General features: G+C 48.2%; 1 protein-coding gene across 5 annotated transcripts in view; it reads right to left on the minus strand.

Annotated features, from left to right (window-relative positions):
• Window positions 1-18608, minus strand: part of FADS1 (fatty acid desaturase 1) — a 38298-nt gene extending 19690 nt beyond the window's left edge. The window contains exons 1-5 of one of the 5 annotated variants that reach the window (XM_029582258.1): window positions 18274-18608; window positions 7194-7304; window positions 5992-6189; window positions 4521-4622; window positions 1771-1899 (exon numbers count right to left, since the gene is read on the minus strand). In XM_029582258.1, coding sequence (XP_029438118.1) covers window positions 1771-1899; window positions 4521-4622; window positions 5992-6189; window positions 7194-7304; window positions 18274-18480 — 747 coding nt within the window. In that variant the 5' untranslated portion in view covers window positions 18481-18608. Of the gene's footprint in view, window positions 1-1770; window positions 1900-4520; window positions 4623-5991; window positions 6190-7193; window positions 7305-9433; window positions 9458-11166; window positions 11188-18132; window positions 18156-18273 lie in introns of those variants that run through there. The other 4 variants (XM_029582259.1, XM_029582262.1, XM_029582260.1 and 1 more) reach the window with 4 other exon arrangements.
• Window positions 18609-19110: the final 502 nt, after the last annotated feature.

Raw genomic sequence — 19110 nt, forward strand, 5'->3', positions numbered from 1 at the left:
CGCAAGAAAAGACCTGCCAACGGTTCAGCACCCGCAGGCAAAGGACAGCCCCCTGGGTTGACGTCAGACGCCGGCAAGGTACTTAAGCCGGCGTCTGCCTGATCAGAATTGCTTAGCAAAAGAGTTTTTCTTCAGAGTCTTTAATTGCCATCCTGTGATTCCAGCTCCTATCCTGTGACTCCTGCTCCTGTGACTCCTGCTCCTGTGACTCCTGCTCCTGTGACTCCTGCTCCTGTGACTCCTGATCTTGTGACTCCAGCTCCAGTCTCTTCAGCTCCTGTGACTCCAGCTCCAGTCTCTTCAGCTCCTGTGACTCTTAATCTTGTGACTCCTGCTCCTGTGACTCCTGCTCCTGTGACTCCTGATCTTGTGACTCCAGCTCCTGTCTCTTCAGCTCCTGTGACTCCTAATCTTGTGACTCCAGCTCCTGTGATTCCAGCTCCAGTCTCTTCAGCTCCTGTGACTCCTAATCTTGTGACTCCAGCTCCTGTGATTCCAGCTCCAGTCTCTTCAGCTCCTGTGACTCCTGATCTTGTGACTCCAGCTCCTGTGATTCCAGCTCCAGTCTCTTCAGCTCTTGTGACTCCTGCCCTGCTGATCCTGATCTAATCCACGGTATCAGTTTCAAATTCCATTGCTAGACTCTCTGGCTCTTGATCTCAGCTTCTCTTTCGCTTCTCCTGTCTGCCGCCTGTTTCGACGTCTGGATCGTCTTCTCATCGCTTCGCACCACCGTCGCCTTAGTCCCAGCGGTCCAGGTCCTCACAGGCTCCTCCTGGGGGGATCTTGGACTTCCAGGGTGAAGACTTCCTCTTCAATACTCTCGCCTAAGTCCCAGCCGTCCGGATGCTCACGGGCTCCTCTCGGGTGTGCCACGGACTTCCAGGATGAAGTTTCTACATGGTTCTCGGTCAGCCTGCCACCAACCCGGTCTTCTCTTCATTGGAGTCCATCTTCTCTTCTAACTCTTCTCCAGAAGGCCAGCTCAAGAGTCCACATTCCTGGTCGTAACATATATATATATACATACATATACATATATACACATACATATACATATATATATATACACAGATACATATACATCCATACACATACATATATACACATCCATACAGATACATATACATACATACATACACACCAAGCAAAATGGAGGCACTGGCCCATTAAATTATAAATATATCCGTTTCTGTTTACTGTGGTGGCTGTTTGCTGTGAAAGATATACTGATATACTGAGAAGGTCCCTTTTTAATTTAATTTATTTTAGAGTTTGAGTAGCAGTCACTCCCTTTTTGGTTGTTTCTTATGTTCTCCATCTATTAGATTGTGTATGTAACTTTGTAAGCCGCCTATAGCCATTGGCATTGGAGGAATAGAAGTAGAAATAAAAAGATAAATATAATGCAGACTATCATTTTCCTTTCTTAACATGCCAAGGATCTCCTTTCTCAAGGTCTGCATGTTGACCGATGCCAACAAAGGCATCAGTCAACATTTTCTAAACAGTCTTGCACACTGAGCCATATTATATAAAACAAAGATTAATTATAACAGGATAATGATTATTCAGTCAGTAAAGTGCTTATCTGAGAATACCAATGCTCTCACTGTCATTAACCTAGCTGGTGATTTCTTTCCGTATTGTTTTATAAGATCAGAGCAGACTCTGCACTCTGCCCTGCGTTAGTCTTGCCCCTGATGGCAGTCCTCCTGTGCAGGTGGTCTGCCCTCCCAGCCTAATTCACCTACAGGACCCCCCACTCACCTCCACTGAGAGCTTCTTCCCTAGTGTGAAGAAGAGGGGGTGCATGCTGACATCGGGGTCCTTGCGGATGCAGTTCGGCTTGGCGTGATGCTGGAAGTGAAGGTGATTCCACCAGCTGGCAGGCGCGCCCTGACAAGAGAAGTGCGCGAGATGTCAGCAGCGTTCGTTCAGACCACCACCCCTACCCCCCCCCCCCTACCCCCGAGACTCTCCCAGCATCCTCAGCTCCAGAGGTACAACTTCAGCCTTCAGGAGCAGCGGGCATTTTTCAAGATAATAAAGCTAGCAGCTAAGCCAAGCAAAATCCACTTTCTCCCCCTCTGACTTGTCTTTCTTTTCCTCATCTGTGTGTGCTTAAAAATTGCTTTGACCTGCTCGTTGCATTCTGACCTCATGGCGAGAGTGTGGGCTCGTGAAAGCGAGTGAAGAAATGCATTGTTAATCCAACAAAAAGGCATCACCTTATATCCTCGTTTATTGACTTTTCTTTCCATGCATTCAAGTGGCCTAAACACTACTTCAGGCCCAGATTTAAACATTGGCAACTGCCCAGGGTGCCAGATTTTGAAGGCACCAAATACCCAGGTCAAAGAGGAACCTGCTTCGGCTTGCTTTAGGGCCAGGTGCCAGGGGTGGGGGGTGCCACCTTGGCACTCTGCTTATGGGCGCACAAATCTTAAATCCACCCTGCTTTACTTACAAATTATGTTGACAAGGTACAAGTTGGTTTGATGGGGGGGGGGTTGTTTTTTGGGTTTTTTTTAACAAACTCAGTAAAAGGAAATTATTATTTAAATGAACCTCATCACACTGAACCACTCCTACCATAAACAAGTCCCTGTAAACTGGGGCCTGGATGGGTTGATCCCTATCAAAATCCCATGACAGCGGCACACGAAACGGCTCACAGACATTAAAGTGTTCCAGAAAATCTTGAAAACACAATACAAGGTTCATCTTAATTGCAGAGAGATATTCCTATTTGCTTTCCAGAGCACAGATTATTATAGCCTGAGCTGGTGACAGTTATTCTTAAAAAAAAAACAAACCCAAAAAAACCAAGCTAAATATGGGGTCTGTATCCTCTGCTTTGAGTAAACTGCACATTTTAAGACACAATTTGTGGTTTTCAGAAAGAGATGAAGTCTCCAGGTTCCCTGGAGTAATTCTGACATCAAACGAGCAACGCCACTGAGGTCTGGGAAGGAATCTCGGCAGCCCCCATACTCCTCACTGATTTTGTCAGTGCTTTGAAGAAAGCTCGATTTTCTTTGTGGGGACTGAGAGGGACGACTGCCTTGCACAGCTGTTGCCTAAGGAAAAGCATCAGCCGACGCTCACTGAAATGTATCCAGAGGGGTCCCCAGTTTCCTCCTGGGAAGGAGTCTGCAGGTACCACTGGGGAAGTGCCCGGGGACGGTCCCTTGTGGACAGTACCTGCTGCCCAGGGAGCGCAGATTTATCTGTGATTTTATTGCTGCACTGATGTGCACGACTCCTACGTGTACCTCTTCTGATTTTTCATCTGCAACCGCGTACTCAGTAAAAGGATTTATTTCTGCAGTGCGTTTCTTTTACTGTAAGAAGCAGAAAACCTCCAGGAAAAGAACCCGGGAGCAGGGGTCAGAATGTGGCCCCCAGCATTCCCAAGGGAGCCCCGAAGCCCTGCTAGCCAGTGGAAGAGGGGCCACATTATGCAGCTGCCTCCGGAGAGTCCGGCCTGCTTGGAGCTCCAAAGGAGAATGACGTAACATCACAGAAACCGTTCCTGCGGCCTTTTCTTCCAAGCATTAGTGGATCTTTACATTGCCCTGCGACCTTCTCCTCCCCTGTCTCCGATTTGGGGGAAAGCGCACATCATCCCACTCTTCTGAAGAGGCCCAGTTGGAAGGTCTCTCAATGGGATAAGAAGTCCTGACCCCCACAATCCTGCCTCAGGCTTGCACTCCTGTTAACCTCTTCCTTACAGTCCTGCCCCTTCCTGCTTTAAGTCCTACCAGCAGCACGTTTAACTGTCAGGGGCCGTCCTTGGGGCCAGATTACAACAATCCGAAAAGATCTTCCTTGGCTGCTCAGGTTTACATTTAAATCGATAAAACGGGATGGCCCAAGTTACCTTTCTTCCTTATTAAAACTTTATCAACTGTCCTGTCCCTTATGATCCCAGGGGGAGTTTTACTGGACATTCCCTGTACTATGAGGGCACGTCTAAGTGAGACCCGTAATTGTGCTTCCTTTGTCTCTGCTCCTTCTCATTAGAATCCTTCGCCAGATTCTCTTCGAGCAATGGATGATATAAAAGGGTTTTAATAACAGATGAAGGCTTTCCTATTTCAGGCAGGGGTTTTTTTGTAGTTAGGCTATCTTATCGTGCCTTACTGTTTGATTAATTACTGTTTTATATGCACTGTTTAAGCTTTGTAATCCCCTCAGCAGTCTCTCTCATAATATGTGGATTATTTATTTATATTGCAAATATTTATAACTAGATAAATGTTTTCCCCTTGTTTCTGCACTTAAAATCTGGTTTAATGAACAGAGTTCAGAAGGCCCTGAATTTTTACAGCAGAGTTGGTTTTGTGTGCCCAGAAGGGACCAACAGTCATCGTTGCTCAGTTTTGATTTTATGCTGCAGACGTTAGTGAGATCTTTTTTTTTTTTTTTTTAATGCAGCCCCAAAGGGGTCCCCAGAGTTTCCATTGCCGGGTGACCCCGGAGTCTGCTTAGCGCTCCCAGGAAGCGACCCTTACCTTCAGGTGCCCAATCACAAATTTATGCAGCAAATGGTTCCATCTGGACTTGCTAAAGACGGAAAGGTGTCCGAAATCATGCTGCAGCCACCCAGCCTGGGCCTAGGGAAGAGAAGAGAGAATGAATCCAAGGGCGAGGGCTTCGCGTCAGCCAAGAGAGCGCTCAGCGTGGGCTTGGGCTCCTTAACAGGGCAAAATGCCCTTCTCACCACCGATAGTGTCTCCTGGCACATTTCCCTGCTAAGTAACGACAGTGCCCGGGCGAGCACCAGCAGGAGGTTTTGCATAACGCATCCGCCTGACTCTCAGACTCCTCTCCCTCGCCACTTTGCTGGCCGGTGCACCGCAGCCCTCCCTGCTCCCCTGGGCTGTTCTCATGCCTCCTTCGTAGAGGAAAGCGCAGTAAGAGAAATGCTTATGCGCCTGCCATGGAGGGCCTCGGCTGCTAACAGAGCGACCCCCGAAGGGAAGCTGGCTCGCTCGGCTCTGCCTGCATTAGTATTCTGGAAGCCTGCGCGCAGAGGGCCCTCCAAACCCGGACAAAGGGCGAAGCATTCCACAGATCCTGACCCTCGCCAGGACGCCGAGTTCCCATGGGAACCCAAAGAGATTTGAAACCCCTTAGGAACGTGTTTTTCAAAGCATTGCGCTGATTCCCTGCAGATGACAAAAGTCTTTACCATGTTCCTTAGGTTTCATGCCCAAAATCCCATGCACCAAAAGCTTGAGTTTTTTTTTTTTTGCTTTTCCAGTGCCTGTGATACACGACAAAGACAACACACACACTTGGATTGCCAGCTCTGGACTCCCACTCACATATACTGGAGTCTCTGTACTGAAGGATTTCTCCCATTTTGTGTCTACGGGGAAAATGCTTAGAGTTTCCTGCATCTTAAACCTCTAATGTCCCAGGGACTGACGCCGCCCAACTGTTTCCTCAACCCCAGAACTCCCACAACGGCACTTCCTAAAGAGAAAAAAACTGCTACATGAAGAGTTAAGAGTGGCTCCTCAGCCAGTGGGAAGCTGGGACGGCAGGATCCATGAGTTTTCCACTGCAATTCACGTCTCCTTCTGATAAAGAGCAGGACTTTTCCCCAGTCCTTCTTCCTGTGCCGTAAGCATCTTTCCCCTAATGAAGGAAAACTATTAAGACATTCATTGCATGGAAGTCTGAGTCATCCCAGCTTCTCCTATAATCTTAATTAGATGCTTGTGGATTTTGTACAATCGCCCGGTCTCGCTAAGGAATTCACAGTAAATGCGAGAATGTCTCAAACGACCACACACAAAACTCCTCAGCCTCATGAAGTTCTTCTGGCTGTAATGGGCTTCCCAGGGGTGACATTTGTTTCTTATCAGCTGCAATGCTTTCTCTGCCTGAACACTATCCATGCGGATCGCTACCTCACTTCCTCCTCGTTGGATAGGCAGGGAAATCAGAATAGCATCAGATTAAAAAAAAGGTTACCTGGACTGTACAAAGCAGCACCGCGGTGGTCAGGTAAGGCACCAGGGAGGACCCAAAGTACCATATGGTGAGCCAGGCAGCCAGATCCAGCAACAGGATGTGAAGGAGAACAGCAAAGAAGAACAGGTAGCTCGGCTTCATAAGCCCCATCTCCTCCACCGCCGCTCGCAGCTCCCGGAAATCCATGGTCAGCGAGGTCTGCAAAAGATCAAAATGCTCGCTCTCTCTGTATCCCTGGCCTGTGGCTGCTTCCACAGGGTGGCCCAACCCCTACTGGATTGCAAAGGGTTGGGCACCCTATGGTGGCAGCAGGAATTAAAAGTCAACTTCCAGGCTGCTGCTGCTGCTTTTCCGCCAAGGCTGGAAGTGCTGTAGCAGTAATCCGGCGTGTCTGTCTGGGGGGGGGGGGGCATAACTTCCACGCAGACTCACCAACTCGGATCCATGTTCAGGGGGGGGAGAGCGGAGAGGCGGGGCATGGGCCTGGCACCTCCCCATGCTCCACGGGGCCAACGTGGAAACCTGCTGGAAAATCTGCGCATGGGCATGCTCGCAGTAAGCGCAGTCTTGAAATGCCACGCGTCATGTGAGGAACCCCCACGCCCAGCCGCCCCCATCGCCAGCAGGTCCCGGAGAACAGGAGAGGCCTGCAGGCAAGCGGCTCGTCCTCTTCCAGTGAGGGAGGCCAGGAATGGAAGGGGCTTCCTGGATGGGGCAATGATGCAGATGGATGGGAAAGGAGGCAACTTAGGGGAAGGGAAAGTGCCCAGCAGTGTGGGTGAAATCTACAACTCACTTGGCCCGCCTCTTATCCCCACTGTCTGTTGATGGAAGGAAAGACTTGCAGCTATAGGGTTTTCCCTCTAACCATGCGGTGATCTTTGGGACTGAGGTTGCGACGGGGGCATCACCACAATCAGTCGCTGCGGCAGCACGAGAAGAAAGGGGGAGACAGAGTGGCAGGACGCTTGCACCCACTTCTCTGCCTTCCTCGGAAGCAGCAAGTGACAAAAAAAGACTGAAGTTGGCTCCCAGTTCTCAGTGCAACCAAGAACCAACTTCACCTCCATCAAGTGACAGGTTGTAAGAAGCTGGGCCATTAGAGATGCCACGGCAAAGCATATTTGACGGCAACGTAATCTACCAGCTCTCAAATCGACCTGCATGTCATCGTCCCCCGGCAGAAGCGACGGAGCACTCACGTTTTTGGAAGGCTCAATGCTGGGCTGGTCAGGTGCCAGCTCCCCGAGCAGCAGCGTGTTCATATACTTGCGCACCAAGGCCTTGTCGATGTGGAATGCCGTGAAGGGATCCTGGAAAAGGCAAGCGGAAACTCATTTTGATTAGGATGCGGAGAGCCAAACCACAAGATATCAGTACTCTCCTGCCCTATCCCACCATCCAGTCCAGGCTGTACTCCAGCTCTGTACAGAGGCCAGCGGATAGCAGCAGCTTCAAGAACACGGATCCCTTCTCAGCCTCTCCAAGGGCAAGGTAAATGAGCTCTAAGCCCAGGACATCCCTTCTTGGCCTCTCAGCTGAGATTGAGAACCGCTACCCGACCCCCTCTGGAGGCACAAATGATGTAACATCCCACATCCCTATATTTACATACATTTCAAGTTCAATGATCTCTTCGGCAAAAAGCAGCTCTCTGCTGAAAGCCCTGAGCCAGAACCAGTTTTAGATACAGAAAAATCTAAGCCAAGAGCTCTCACAGCACTGAATGCCAAGGTTAGTCTGGCAGGACAGAAGACAACCATGCACGCTCGCTGTCCTACATTCACAGCTCATTCAGTTCCTTTATCTGAAGGGTTAATTCCACTTTTCCTGTAGATGTGGGTGAAGTAAATCTGAGCTTTATTGTAGAGCCTGCAACAAATGTGTATTTGTCCTGCATTCTCTGGTAGCTCCTCTGATGTAAAAAAAAAAAAAAAAGACAGACCTCAACCCAGCACTCTCTCTCCTCCCTCCCTAGTCCAGCCTTAGTGCTTGTTTATATGATGAAGTTTGTCTTTCTGGGGCCAGCGGGGTGGGCGTGCAGGCTAGTGCTAGGAGCCGAGGAACCTGCACGTGCACCCGCAAAGCGACGCCCATATGTTCCAAACTATGGGCCCAGGTTCCGAGGTCGGCGTGTAGCTCAGGAGTTACACACCCGTGCTCCGCCGTGGGTGCACACCCCACCCACGGCTGAACCTACTCGAACATAATATACAGACAATTACAGTGGCACAAACAGAGGCAGAGAGCGAAAGCGACTTCCCTAAGGCCATGCAAGGAGTCAGCGGGGAGCAGGATTAGAACTCACAAGGCCCAGGAGACCTTCTGACTCACAACTCACCACCCCAGTGATTCTCTAGCTGGGTGGGGGGGGGAGGGGAGCCACTAATCGGAGCATACTGCACTGCATTTAAAAGGAGGGAGGAAGGCTAAAACCATTACAGAGAAGAAAAGGGTTGCAGGGCCTAGAAAACCTACGACACGCTGCTAGCTCGCACCGCCCATACTGGGAAGTGCAAGAGTCTTTTCCTGTACATGCAAAAAGCTCCACGTGGCAGGGAGTAATACCGGTAGTTACCCTGCATCGCTGAGAGAACTCTTACTTTAAAGTGGTTATCACCCAACATGTTGAACAGCTCCCATGTTCAGAAGGGTCTCACCAACAGTGCACTGAATGGTAGGTCACTGGTCCAGGGGGGTGTGTGTGTGTGTTTTGTCTAAAATGATCCTCACGGTCTTATATCCAAAGACCATCTCCGGCTAATTCTCTGGCTGCTCTAATTAAAAGGTATCAGAAGGTGGAAGAAAGCCAAGATGGGCCAGCTACTTCTGCCTTTTCTGGCTCCCTTCCAAAGACAGATTTTCCCCTGCTTCATCTTAAAGGATTAAGAACAAACTAGGATCATGGCAGACGACAGCAGAGGAAAACTGACTGGCGCATTCTGGCTGCCCGGTGAAGCTTGTTCTACACTGCACGGAGAGGGCAAGGTTCCAAAATCATTTGCACAGGGAAATGTCCTCCTCAGAGCGGCTTAACACTTCTGCGTGGGATTCACACTTCCCTTTGCATTCTGAAGAGGCCTGTTTAGGTCGGGGACTAGACGTACATGTGCCTATCGGCACTTGCATATTTTTTCCTCCATCTGCAGAATAAGGAGGCGTAAATTCCAGCGCCACACTTTGGTTACCGAGTACCTGTAGAACTGTATTTTCTAAAGAAAAGTTAAGCACCGCAGAAACCATGAACAGAAAAGTAGCCGTGGAATTTGCACCTCGGTGGACCACTGAAAGTCACCCCATTCCTCCTTTCCCTGTGCGTACACTACATGATACAATAACTCTTCTGTTAGAGAAAAGGCAGCAACAGTGTATCCTAACATGCCCAAGACTGCTGGGAAATTAGTTACATGTTTTTAATAATTAAAGCTACAATAATGCTTACCTTGCTCTACCTCCATTAACCCTACTGTAAACCGGAGCCTTGAACCCACATATTGGGAGTGTCCCATGGAGCCCTAGGGTCTGCAGGATTTTTTTTTGGGGGGGGGGGGGGGGGAGGAGCAGTTGTGACCCAGTAATTTCCTCTGGCTCCTTTTGTCCTTCAGTTCACTGGGAACCAGGGCTGCTAGCTCCTGGTGCCACAAGTCTTCCTTCTCAACACAGGGGCTTCCCCTGCCTAGTCCAGTCAGTACAATGGCGACCCTGGGCCCGTGCACTTGACTCCTTCTGAACCCTCCTGCAATGGAGCATGAATCCGGCCTCTAGGTGTCACTCTCGAGCGACGATCGCGACTCCCTCCCCCTGTGGGGGGATGAGAACACTGCTTCCGCAGCATGCATTGCCAACCCGGGGTCTGGGGGGGGGCAGAACTGCCCCTAAGCCGATGGACTGGCTCTTTTCTGCTTGCTGGGAGGTAAGGGGCTGTAGCTGGTGAGAGAAAGACTGCACACATTTTTCTTAGACCGTTTGCAGTGAGAAGCGTGCATCTGTATAGCCTCCAACTAGGGATCCTCTGTGCTTGTCCCAGGCTTGCTGGAATAGCTTTCCAGTGGAGGCAAAAACGGTGGCAGAATTCAAGAAAGCCCGGAACAAACAGAGAGGTGAAGGGAAAAGCAGAAATTAATGAGGATCTTTGGCTTTGCACCAGGAAACGAACTGAGTAAACTAGATCCTTACTTTTTTTTTTGTTTGTTTCTCGTTATCGTAATTATTCATTTTTTTTTTTTTTTACCGTGCTCTTCTCACAGAGAGCGGCTTACAGAAATTTAAAAAACGCGCACTAAGATATTCGATGCTAACCAAAAAATGGAACTGCTTGGCTGGCAAAGCCTCTCCTAGACAAACAGTGAGAGCGATGCTGGGGGGGGAGAAACTCAATCCCCGGGAACGTGAGCTAAATGTGGGCGGGGCGGGCTCAGGGACAGGAGAGCGGTGGCACCACGAGGCTGCGCCAATCAGAGGGCCGCGGCCGCCGCAGCCGGGTTTAAAAGGCGCTCGGGCGGCCGGGGCGGAGGGAGCCGCACGCGCACCTTTGGGAACGGGCGCGCCCTTAAAGAGACAGGCGGGCTACCGGGGTTGATTATTGTTTTAGTTCTCAGGCTTTTTTTTTTTTCTTTCTCTCAGTAAAACAGAGAATTAGAGTGCATTGGGACGGCGGCTATAAGGAAGGGCCGAAGTCAGCTCTCTGCCAGGCTGCTTCTCCCTCCACCCCGAAAGGTAGCTTGGGGAACCGCAAGAGCCCCGGGGGCCTTCCCTGCCCTTGTCCACCTGCCTGACGCACACAGCGGGGCTGCTTAATGCAAAGAGCCCAGGGCTGCGGTTTGCTGTCAGCGGTTGGTGACGCCTCCCTTCTCCTTCCCCTCCTGTTTGCACTGCCGGTTGGGGCAGCATCGCTCTCTCCCCCCTATCTATTGTTCCATATATAAACTAGCCGGTGAGCGGGCCCAAGCCAACGGGGACGCGAGAGGTGAGCCTGGCACAGGAGGAAAGTAATTATAATGACAGGCTGATGCGATTATCCTCACCGCCATCCTACCCTGCCTCTCACATTCCCTTCTCACCAAAAAAAAAAAAGAAAAAGTGTAGAATGGGAGAAGAGGGGAAGGAGGAGATGCAGCCAGAAACAAAATGGAAGTAGAGAAGAGAGCAAGGGGGTGAGAAAACACAAGTCTCCACCTCTTGCCTGAGAGCCATGGGCTCCCTGCTTCCCTTCCCTCCTCCAGAACTGCCCTGGTATATGGTATCTCCCCCCCCCCCCCCCCCGGGCCCCAGAGACTGCCACCCGCTCTGTTCTGATTTCTGCCAGAGCTTCAGCCCTGGGTGCAACACCCTCGGGGCAGGGAGCATGTACTCAGGGTTGTGGGCAGGGGTAGGCGTTTGATTGTGCCTCAAGAATTATTAAAACATGGAAAAAAAATGTTTGGGATTGCATCTACTTTCCTAAAGCTGTGATTAAATAATCAATCTGTGTTTAACCTCTGCTGGTTCAGGGGGATTCCAATCTCGGGCACGTTTGCTATTGTTTGAAGAAAGAAATTCTGGTCCAGATTTACTAAGCTCTTCCCCCCCCCCCCCCTCCCTCTTTAGACAAAAAATGAAATAAAAGTCTCAGTAAATCAGGCTCCCTGTTCCCAATACAAAATTTGTGATAGTTGGCCTCAAACAGCCAAGCTGCAGCTCTTCCTCCTGCTTTAACAGAGTGCCACCTTATTTCTGTACCTCTCAGAAAAGAGGAGCTGCAGGAACCTGAAGCCATGAATTTGCACTAACAGTGGCCTCGCAGGCCATGCCAGAGATAGAGACAGGGAGAAGGTGGAGGGCAATAGGTGGGTGGGGAAAGGGGGAGCTGGAGGCTAGGAAGGCACAGGAGGAAGTGGGAGTGGGTTCTGGAGGATGAGCTGAGGTGGCGGGGCTGAAAAACATGCAGAAGATGAGAGAGGATGACGGAAGAGGAAGACTGAGAATGGAAAGAGGAGAGGTGGAGGCTGAAAAATGGGGCCAGTAGAGAGAGCCTGAGGATAAGAGCTTGAGAGGCCGGACAGCGATTGTGAAGGTATAAGGGAAGCAGATGCTTGGAGGGATAAGACTAGGAGATAACTGTTGAAGAGGGTGCTAAGAGGGATAAACTGAGACTAATAGTGAGAGTAAGAGGTATGCAAGACTAGTAGGGGGAGACATAGGCTGGGGGAGAGAGGGAAATACAGTACAGGTTAGAAAGGGAGCGGCAGATGAGGAGTATGAGGAAGGAAGAGGATGACTGTATTGCTGGAAGGAGCAATAGGTTTAGTGGAGATGAAATGGGGCGGTGAAGGGAGAAGAGAGTGAAAAGAACGAGACAGCATAGCTGCCAGAGAGGTGGGTGACCAGGGAGGGAGATAGAAGAACAGGAGACATAGGAGGGTGGCATAAGAAAATATAGGTAGAAAAAGATTTTCAATTTAGATAAACTATATGACTTTCAAATTGTTTAAAAGTGGAAACCTGTGAACAATTATATGGAAGTGATTTTTTTTTTTTGTTAAATGTCATCTATTTGGAACCTCTGCTAATGAAAGCCAAGGAGGAAATGCCCTAGTTTGTGCGCACTCTGTCTCCTCCTGTAACCCAGGGAGGGGATCCCCACTCCCAGGCTCCCTGTCTGTCTCCCCTGTAATCCAGAGAGGGGAACCTCCAACCTCATGCTCCCTGTCTGCCTCCATCTGTGGCCTCCTGAGCCTACGGGACAGGATCCCTCGGTTCCTGTTGACTCCTGTCTCCTTCAGGCCCTCAGGGGTCACCGGCCCCTATGCTCACTGTCTTTTTCTCTAGGACTGGGGGAGAGGATCCTCTGGTCCTGCACTTACTCTCTTCCCGTGGCCCAGGCAGGTGATTCCCAAGGAAGGTAATCTTGGACCAGTGCTAAGCACATAACAGAGGAGTCAGGGTACATCTGACAGCAGCCATTTTTACAACAGCTGCAGTAACATCTGCTAAGTAGACTTCCTTTGTGTTCACTTTTAGACTGTGTGATTTATTTTCTCAAAACACTAATTTTTAGCAAAAGTATGATTATTACTCTTTCCTCAATCAACAGGTGAGCAGTAAACTATCAAAGCATCCACACAAACAGTGAGCTCCATAATAGTATGCAGATATGTAATTTGTATTTATTTTTAAAATGATGTGTGTAATAACTGAAATATCACACCACTCTATTTTTATTAATTATATCTCCCGAAGACCAGAACGGTGAAGACCAGAACTGTGAAGGACTTCAAAGGGGCGTGGGATAAACACTGTGGATCCATAAAGTCAAGAGGCTGCCAATGAAGAGTGGGTGACTCGCCAGAATGATGGCTACTGCCTGGAGTCAATACCCTTATTAAATAAACATACACAGGCTTACGGTGACTCCAACATCGCTCTAAGCTTCAACAGCAAGAGGAAATGTGGAAAAAAGGATTCACACTTACAAAGAGGGGAGTAGCTGGCTTGTTACGGCGGTTACTACCCCAAATCAAATAAGCCTGATACTTCACTTTCAATGCATATACAGCAAAGTTCTCTGATTCAAACGCAGGGGAGAAGAAAAACTGATACTTCACACATCCAGCAGAGCTCTCTGCTTCAACGGCAGGGGAGAAGAAAAGAGGGTTCGCACTCACAAAGCGGGGAGTAGCTGGCTTGTTACGGCGGTTACTACCCCAAACCAAATGTGCCTGATACTTCACTTTCGATGCACATCCAGCATGGCTCTCTGCTTCAACGGCATGGGAGAAGACTTATACGTCACGCATATCCAGCATAGCTCCCTGCTTCAACGGCAGGGGAGAAGAAAAACAACCAATAAGGGCTAATAACATAGTCTGGGTAAAACAAATAAGCATGGGTGCAGCTTGCTTATTGCGGCGGCTACTACCCCTAACGAATCAAGCTAGATATTTCACTTGGATGCAGCTCCATCACTGCTCTCTACATTAAAGGTGGGGGTGGAAGGGAAATAGAACCAAGAGCTAAGAGAAACAGATAAGTATGAGAGAAAATATGTGTGAAGCTTGCTGGGCAGACTAGATGGGCCATTTGGTCTTCTTCTGCCGTCATTTCTATGTTTCTATGTTTCTATGTTATGTTTTTCATATTTTTACAGGGAGATCACTATCTTCTTCTCCTCCCTCCTCTCTCTGAAGTCTAGAAGTGGAGTAGAGGCGGGAGATTGAAGGGAGTGATAGAACAGGGAGAAAAAAAATAATGAGAATCAGTACAGAAGATGTGGAGGGAGTGGGAGAGAGAGGATGTTGGAAAGAGGGGGAAATGGAAAGGCAGCGAGGAAGGAGAAGGGAGCACTGAGATGAGGAAGGCAGGCAGGAATTCAGGGGCTGGGGGCAGAGAGGGGAGACAGACAAGAGACCAAGACTGGGGAAGATGAAGGGTGAGTGTGGGGGCCCTGTGGAGATGGAAAGGAGATGGAGCAGGAGATTTCAGAAATCACATTCTTTAACAGCTTGGCATCTTGAAAGCAATGGAGAATTTGGTCTCCGTGCCAGATCTGAGCAGACACAGAGAGAACACTGTGCTCTCTGCCTCTGTTTAAACTCTGCCTGTCTGTGCTCTGTGTAGAGCGGATGAGAAGGGGTTGCTGTTGGAAGAGGGAGTTCAGAGCTGTTACTTCCCCAGAGATAGGAGAAGGAAATAGAGATTCAAGGAAGTAGGAGTGAGGAAAAAAGGGGGAGGACTGAAAGGAAGTGGCTGAAGGGAGGTGGAGGGCTTTAATGAGAACTGATCATCCACAGGGAATTCATAAAGTCAGTCCCACTGTCACTGGATCGGACAAAGAGAGAATAAAATGAGCCTTCTAAGATGCCACAGGATGAACTAAATGAGATTATGATTACTGATGGACTGGCTGGGACCTACAACTGATGAGGCAGTAAAGAATGAGTCTAATGGACCGTTGAAATAACAGAGGATGTATTTCATGAGCTCTGTGGCTAAGAAACAGCAGAAGATAGATTAAATAATCTCTGTGTGATTGCTGAGTTAAGAGTGTGGACCAAAAGGGTCTCCTTGGCAGCTGAAGGAGCTGTAATTAGGCAACATAATTAAAGCACTTGATGCTTGAAGGAGCGGGGTTTGAATTGGATGACACTGTGTGCAGTTCTAATATGAGCTCCTGTCCTTATCTGCTATAGTGTCACTGGAACTAGGTCAGCAAACAAGGTGTAGGGGAGAACCTTTTGATTGAACTAACTTTAACCTTTCAAAGTTAATATGCACATTTATCTTCCTAAATTATTATTTAAGTTACAATGTAAAATAAGCAGCTTCTGCCTTATTTCTGTACAGTTACATGTAAACCGATGTGATATCTCGATCGAATGTCGGTATATAAAAAACAAACAAATAAATAAATAAACTCAATACATGTATGACTAGTTCTCAAAATGAGAAGCTTAATTTCTCTTCAGCTAAGGGTCTGTTCCTGTTTTCATTGTTTTGAATTATCAAGAACTACAGGAAGACTTGGGATCTGAAAACTAAATGTTTTTTATGTCTTTCCTGGAGTACAGTAAACATCTGATGGATAGTGGAGCTACTGAAGGATCACAGGGAGGGGAATTTGACTAGAGATGTGCAAACTTCCTCCAGGCAGGTTGAGCAAACAATAACCCTAGAAAAACTGCAATGTTTCATTTAATTGATTTCTTTAACTTTTTTTTTTTTTTTTATAATCAAAGCAAATTTGAAAACCATTTTGGATTTTCAAAAACTTCAAAGTGAATTTTATCAAATTACACATCCATGTCTGATTTTTCAAAAATATGCTTCAAATCATTTCAAAATTGTCAGAACTTGCTAGTAAAAAAATCCAACGGATTTACCCAATATCTGATCATTTTGTCTGACTGGAATCTGCCTGGTTGCAGTTTGAATTCTGAGCAGACCTTTAGACTATGACATTAGATCACTTGTACATGTTTGTTCCAGCTTGACTCATACAGGATACAGTATATGACTGAGGAGGAGAAACCTCATAAGGGAGATGTGGGAAATCATATAGACTTTCAGAGATAGGATCTTACATAATTCTTTTGAATAAGAGGCCCGTAATGTTGTTCAGATGTTTGGTTAGAACCAGTACTAAGGCAGGATAGATTTGACTTGCTTGGCACAGTCCTCACACACATTTCTTGATCCTCACCATTGTAAATGGCAGTGATCCCCTTACCCCAGACATAAGAACATAGAACATAAAATATGCCATACTGGGTCAGATCAAGGGTCTATCAAGCCCAGCATCCTGTTTCCAATAGTGGCCAGTCCAAGTCACAAGTACCTGGCAAGTAGCCAAACATTAAATAGATCTCAACCTACTTTTCCTTACTGATTAATAGTATATGGATTTTTCCTCTAGAAACTTATCCAAACCTTTTTTAAACCAGGTTACACTAACTTCCATAACCACATCCTCTGGCAATGAATTCCAGAGCTTAACTATGCACCTAGTGAGAGAGAATTTTCTTCAATTTGTTTTAAATGAGCTACTTGCTAACTTCATGGAGTGCCCCCTAGTCCTTTTATTATCCGAGAGAGTAAATAACCAATTTATATTAACTTGTTCAAGTCCTTTCATGATTTTGTAGATCTCTACCATATCCCTCCTCAGCAGTCTCTTCTTCAAACTGAACAGCCCTAACTTCCTTAGCCTTTCCTCACAGGGGAGCTGTTCCATCCCCTTTATCATTTTGGTTGCCCTTCTTTGTACCTTCTCCAGTGCAGCTATATCTTTTTTGAGATCTGGCAACCAGAATTGAACACAGTTTTCCAGATGCGGTCTCACCATGGAGCGATACAGAGGCATTATGACATTCTCCGTTTTATTCACCATTCCCTTTCTAATAATTCCTAACATTCTGTTTTGCTTTTTTGATCACCACAGCACACTGGGCTGATGCCTAGATCTCTTTCCTGGGCGGTAGCTCCTAATATGGAACCTAACATTGTGTAACTACAGCAAGGGTTATTTTCCTATATATGCATCACCTTGCACTTGTCCACATTAAATTTCATCTGCCATTTAAAGCCAAATATGTTTCAGTTTCACAAGGTCCTACTGTAATGTATCACAGTCCGCTTGATATTTAACTACTCTGCATAATTTTGTGTCTTCCACAAATTTGATCACCTCACTTGTCATACCCCTTTCCAGATCATTTATAAATATGTTAAAAAGCAAGGGTCCAAGTACAGATCCCTGAGGCATTCCACTATTTACCTTTTTCCATTGTGAAAACTACCATTTAATCCTACTCTGTTTCCTTTCTTTTAACCAGTTTGCAATCCACAAAAGGATATCACCTCCTATCCCTTGATTTTTTTTGTTTTCTTAGAAGCCTTTCATGCGGGTCTTTGTCAAATGCCTTCTGAAAATCCAAATACACATCTACTGGTTCACCTTTGTCCACATGTTTATTTACCCCTTCAAAAAAATGTGGGTCTTTGTCAAATGCCTTCTGAAAATCCAAATACACATCTACTGGTTCACCTTTGTCCACATGTTTATTTACCCCTTCAAAAACATGTAGTAGATTTGTGAGACAAGACTTCCCTTGGGTAAATCCATGCTGGCTGTGTCCCATCAAACCATGTCTATCTAAATGTTTTGTGATTTTATTCTTTATAACAGTTTCCACGATTTTTCCCTGCACTGAAGTCAGGCTCATCAGTCAATCACCCATAACCCTAAACTTGCTAATCAATCACAGAGCCAATGTCCTGGCAACCCAGCCCACTTTATCTATGACATACCCTGCCTTTCGGTGCTTTGTCTGTAATTTCAGTCAGTACATCATATTGCCTGGCATAGGTATCAAGGCTGCTCACCTGCACCACACCCCTATTATCCTTCTCCTCTTACCTAAGGCACATCAGTAATACTTTTGTGTTACCACCACAGTATGCGGAGGTTATATTGTATCCCAGGGATTACACTTCCCTGCTTATGTACAAAATTAGCTCCTGTTCTCTTCCCTCTTTTCCTGCTTTATTGCTCTGTACCCCCTGGGCTGTTAAAGTGTGGTAACATCTGCTTTCCCTAACATTAGGTAGAGAATTGCTCTCCGGACGGGTTTATTTTTTCCATCCACTCACCAGAATTAGTCTTACCTCCCTCCCTTTGCATGGCCCCTGCTTGTATTATCTTGCCGCTGTGCCCAAACCTTCCTTTGTACTTATTTCTGGTCTTGCGCCTTCCTTTGCACGTTTGCCGTAATAGCCCAGCGCCGGGGCAGCTGCCGACCCTCTTACCGTGGCATCCTGCCCCGCGTAGTGGCTGATGACCCGGGCCCCCCCCGGGTGCCGCCGGCAGAACTGGGTGATGTTGTACACCTTCCTGTTGATGACCAGCCAGCGTTCCTCGCGGCCCGACCGCCGCTGCACCTCCTCCCAGGTGAAGAGCCGGGGGGCAGCCCCGCAGGGCTCGCCGGCACTGCCGCCCTCCGCCCCGGAGCCCATCTCGCACGGCGGCGACGCGGCGCCACGCTGCCCGCGCTCCCCGAGGCCGGCGGCCGGCTCTGGGCTTTCAGCACCACGGATCCCACGGACTGCAGCCCTCGCCCCGCCCACCCGCCGCGCGGCCTGCTCTCCTATTGGCCGAGGGCGCCTGAGCCCATTCCTGCTTGTTTTCTTTTGGATAATGCCACCGTTTGCTGCCCTAGGGGGCGGGGCTTGGAGAGAGGACCGCGAGCAAGGGGGAGGGGGTGATAAGTGCCGCGGGTCTTTATTACGTAGATCGCTGCGCGTCCTCCCACGTGGCTCTGAGCTGGCGAGAGTTGCTGCCAGGGTAGGGCTGCACCTTTAGGCGCTTACCGTGGAATATTACAGGAGGAGACCTGTTCCTTACTTACAGCTAACGTTTGGCTATAATGCTTGGCCCAAGTTTTATTGCCCTGTTGCCCCCGGCCTGCTAAAGAGTGGCTACATTTTGCACGCGTCTGGCGATCCTGGTGGTTGGGGAAACACCTACCTCAAATGGAAGTCAAAGCAGGACAGGTGTTAGACAAACTGAGTCCCAGGGCAGAAGCTAGGGAGTGAGTTGGGATAGGGCCAGGTGCCCTAAAGCTCGTGTCTCTGTGACATTATTCA

This window comes from Rhinatrema bivittatum, chromosome 17 (genome assembly GCF_901001135.1).
Source record: "Rhinatrema bivittatum chromosome 17, aRhiBiv1.1, whole genome shotgun sequence".
NCBI lineage: Eukaryota > Metazoa > Chordata > Amphibia > Gymnophiona > Rhinatrematidae > Rhinatrema > Rhinatrema bivittatum.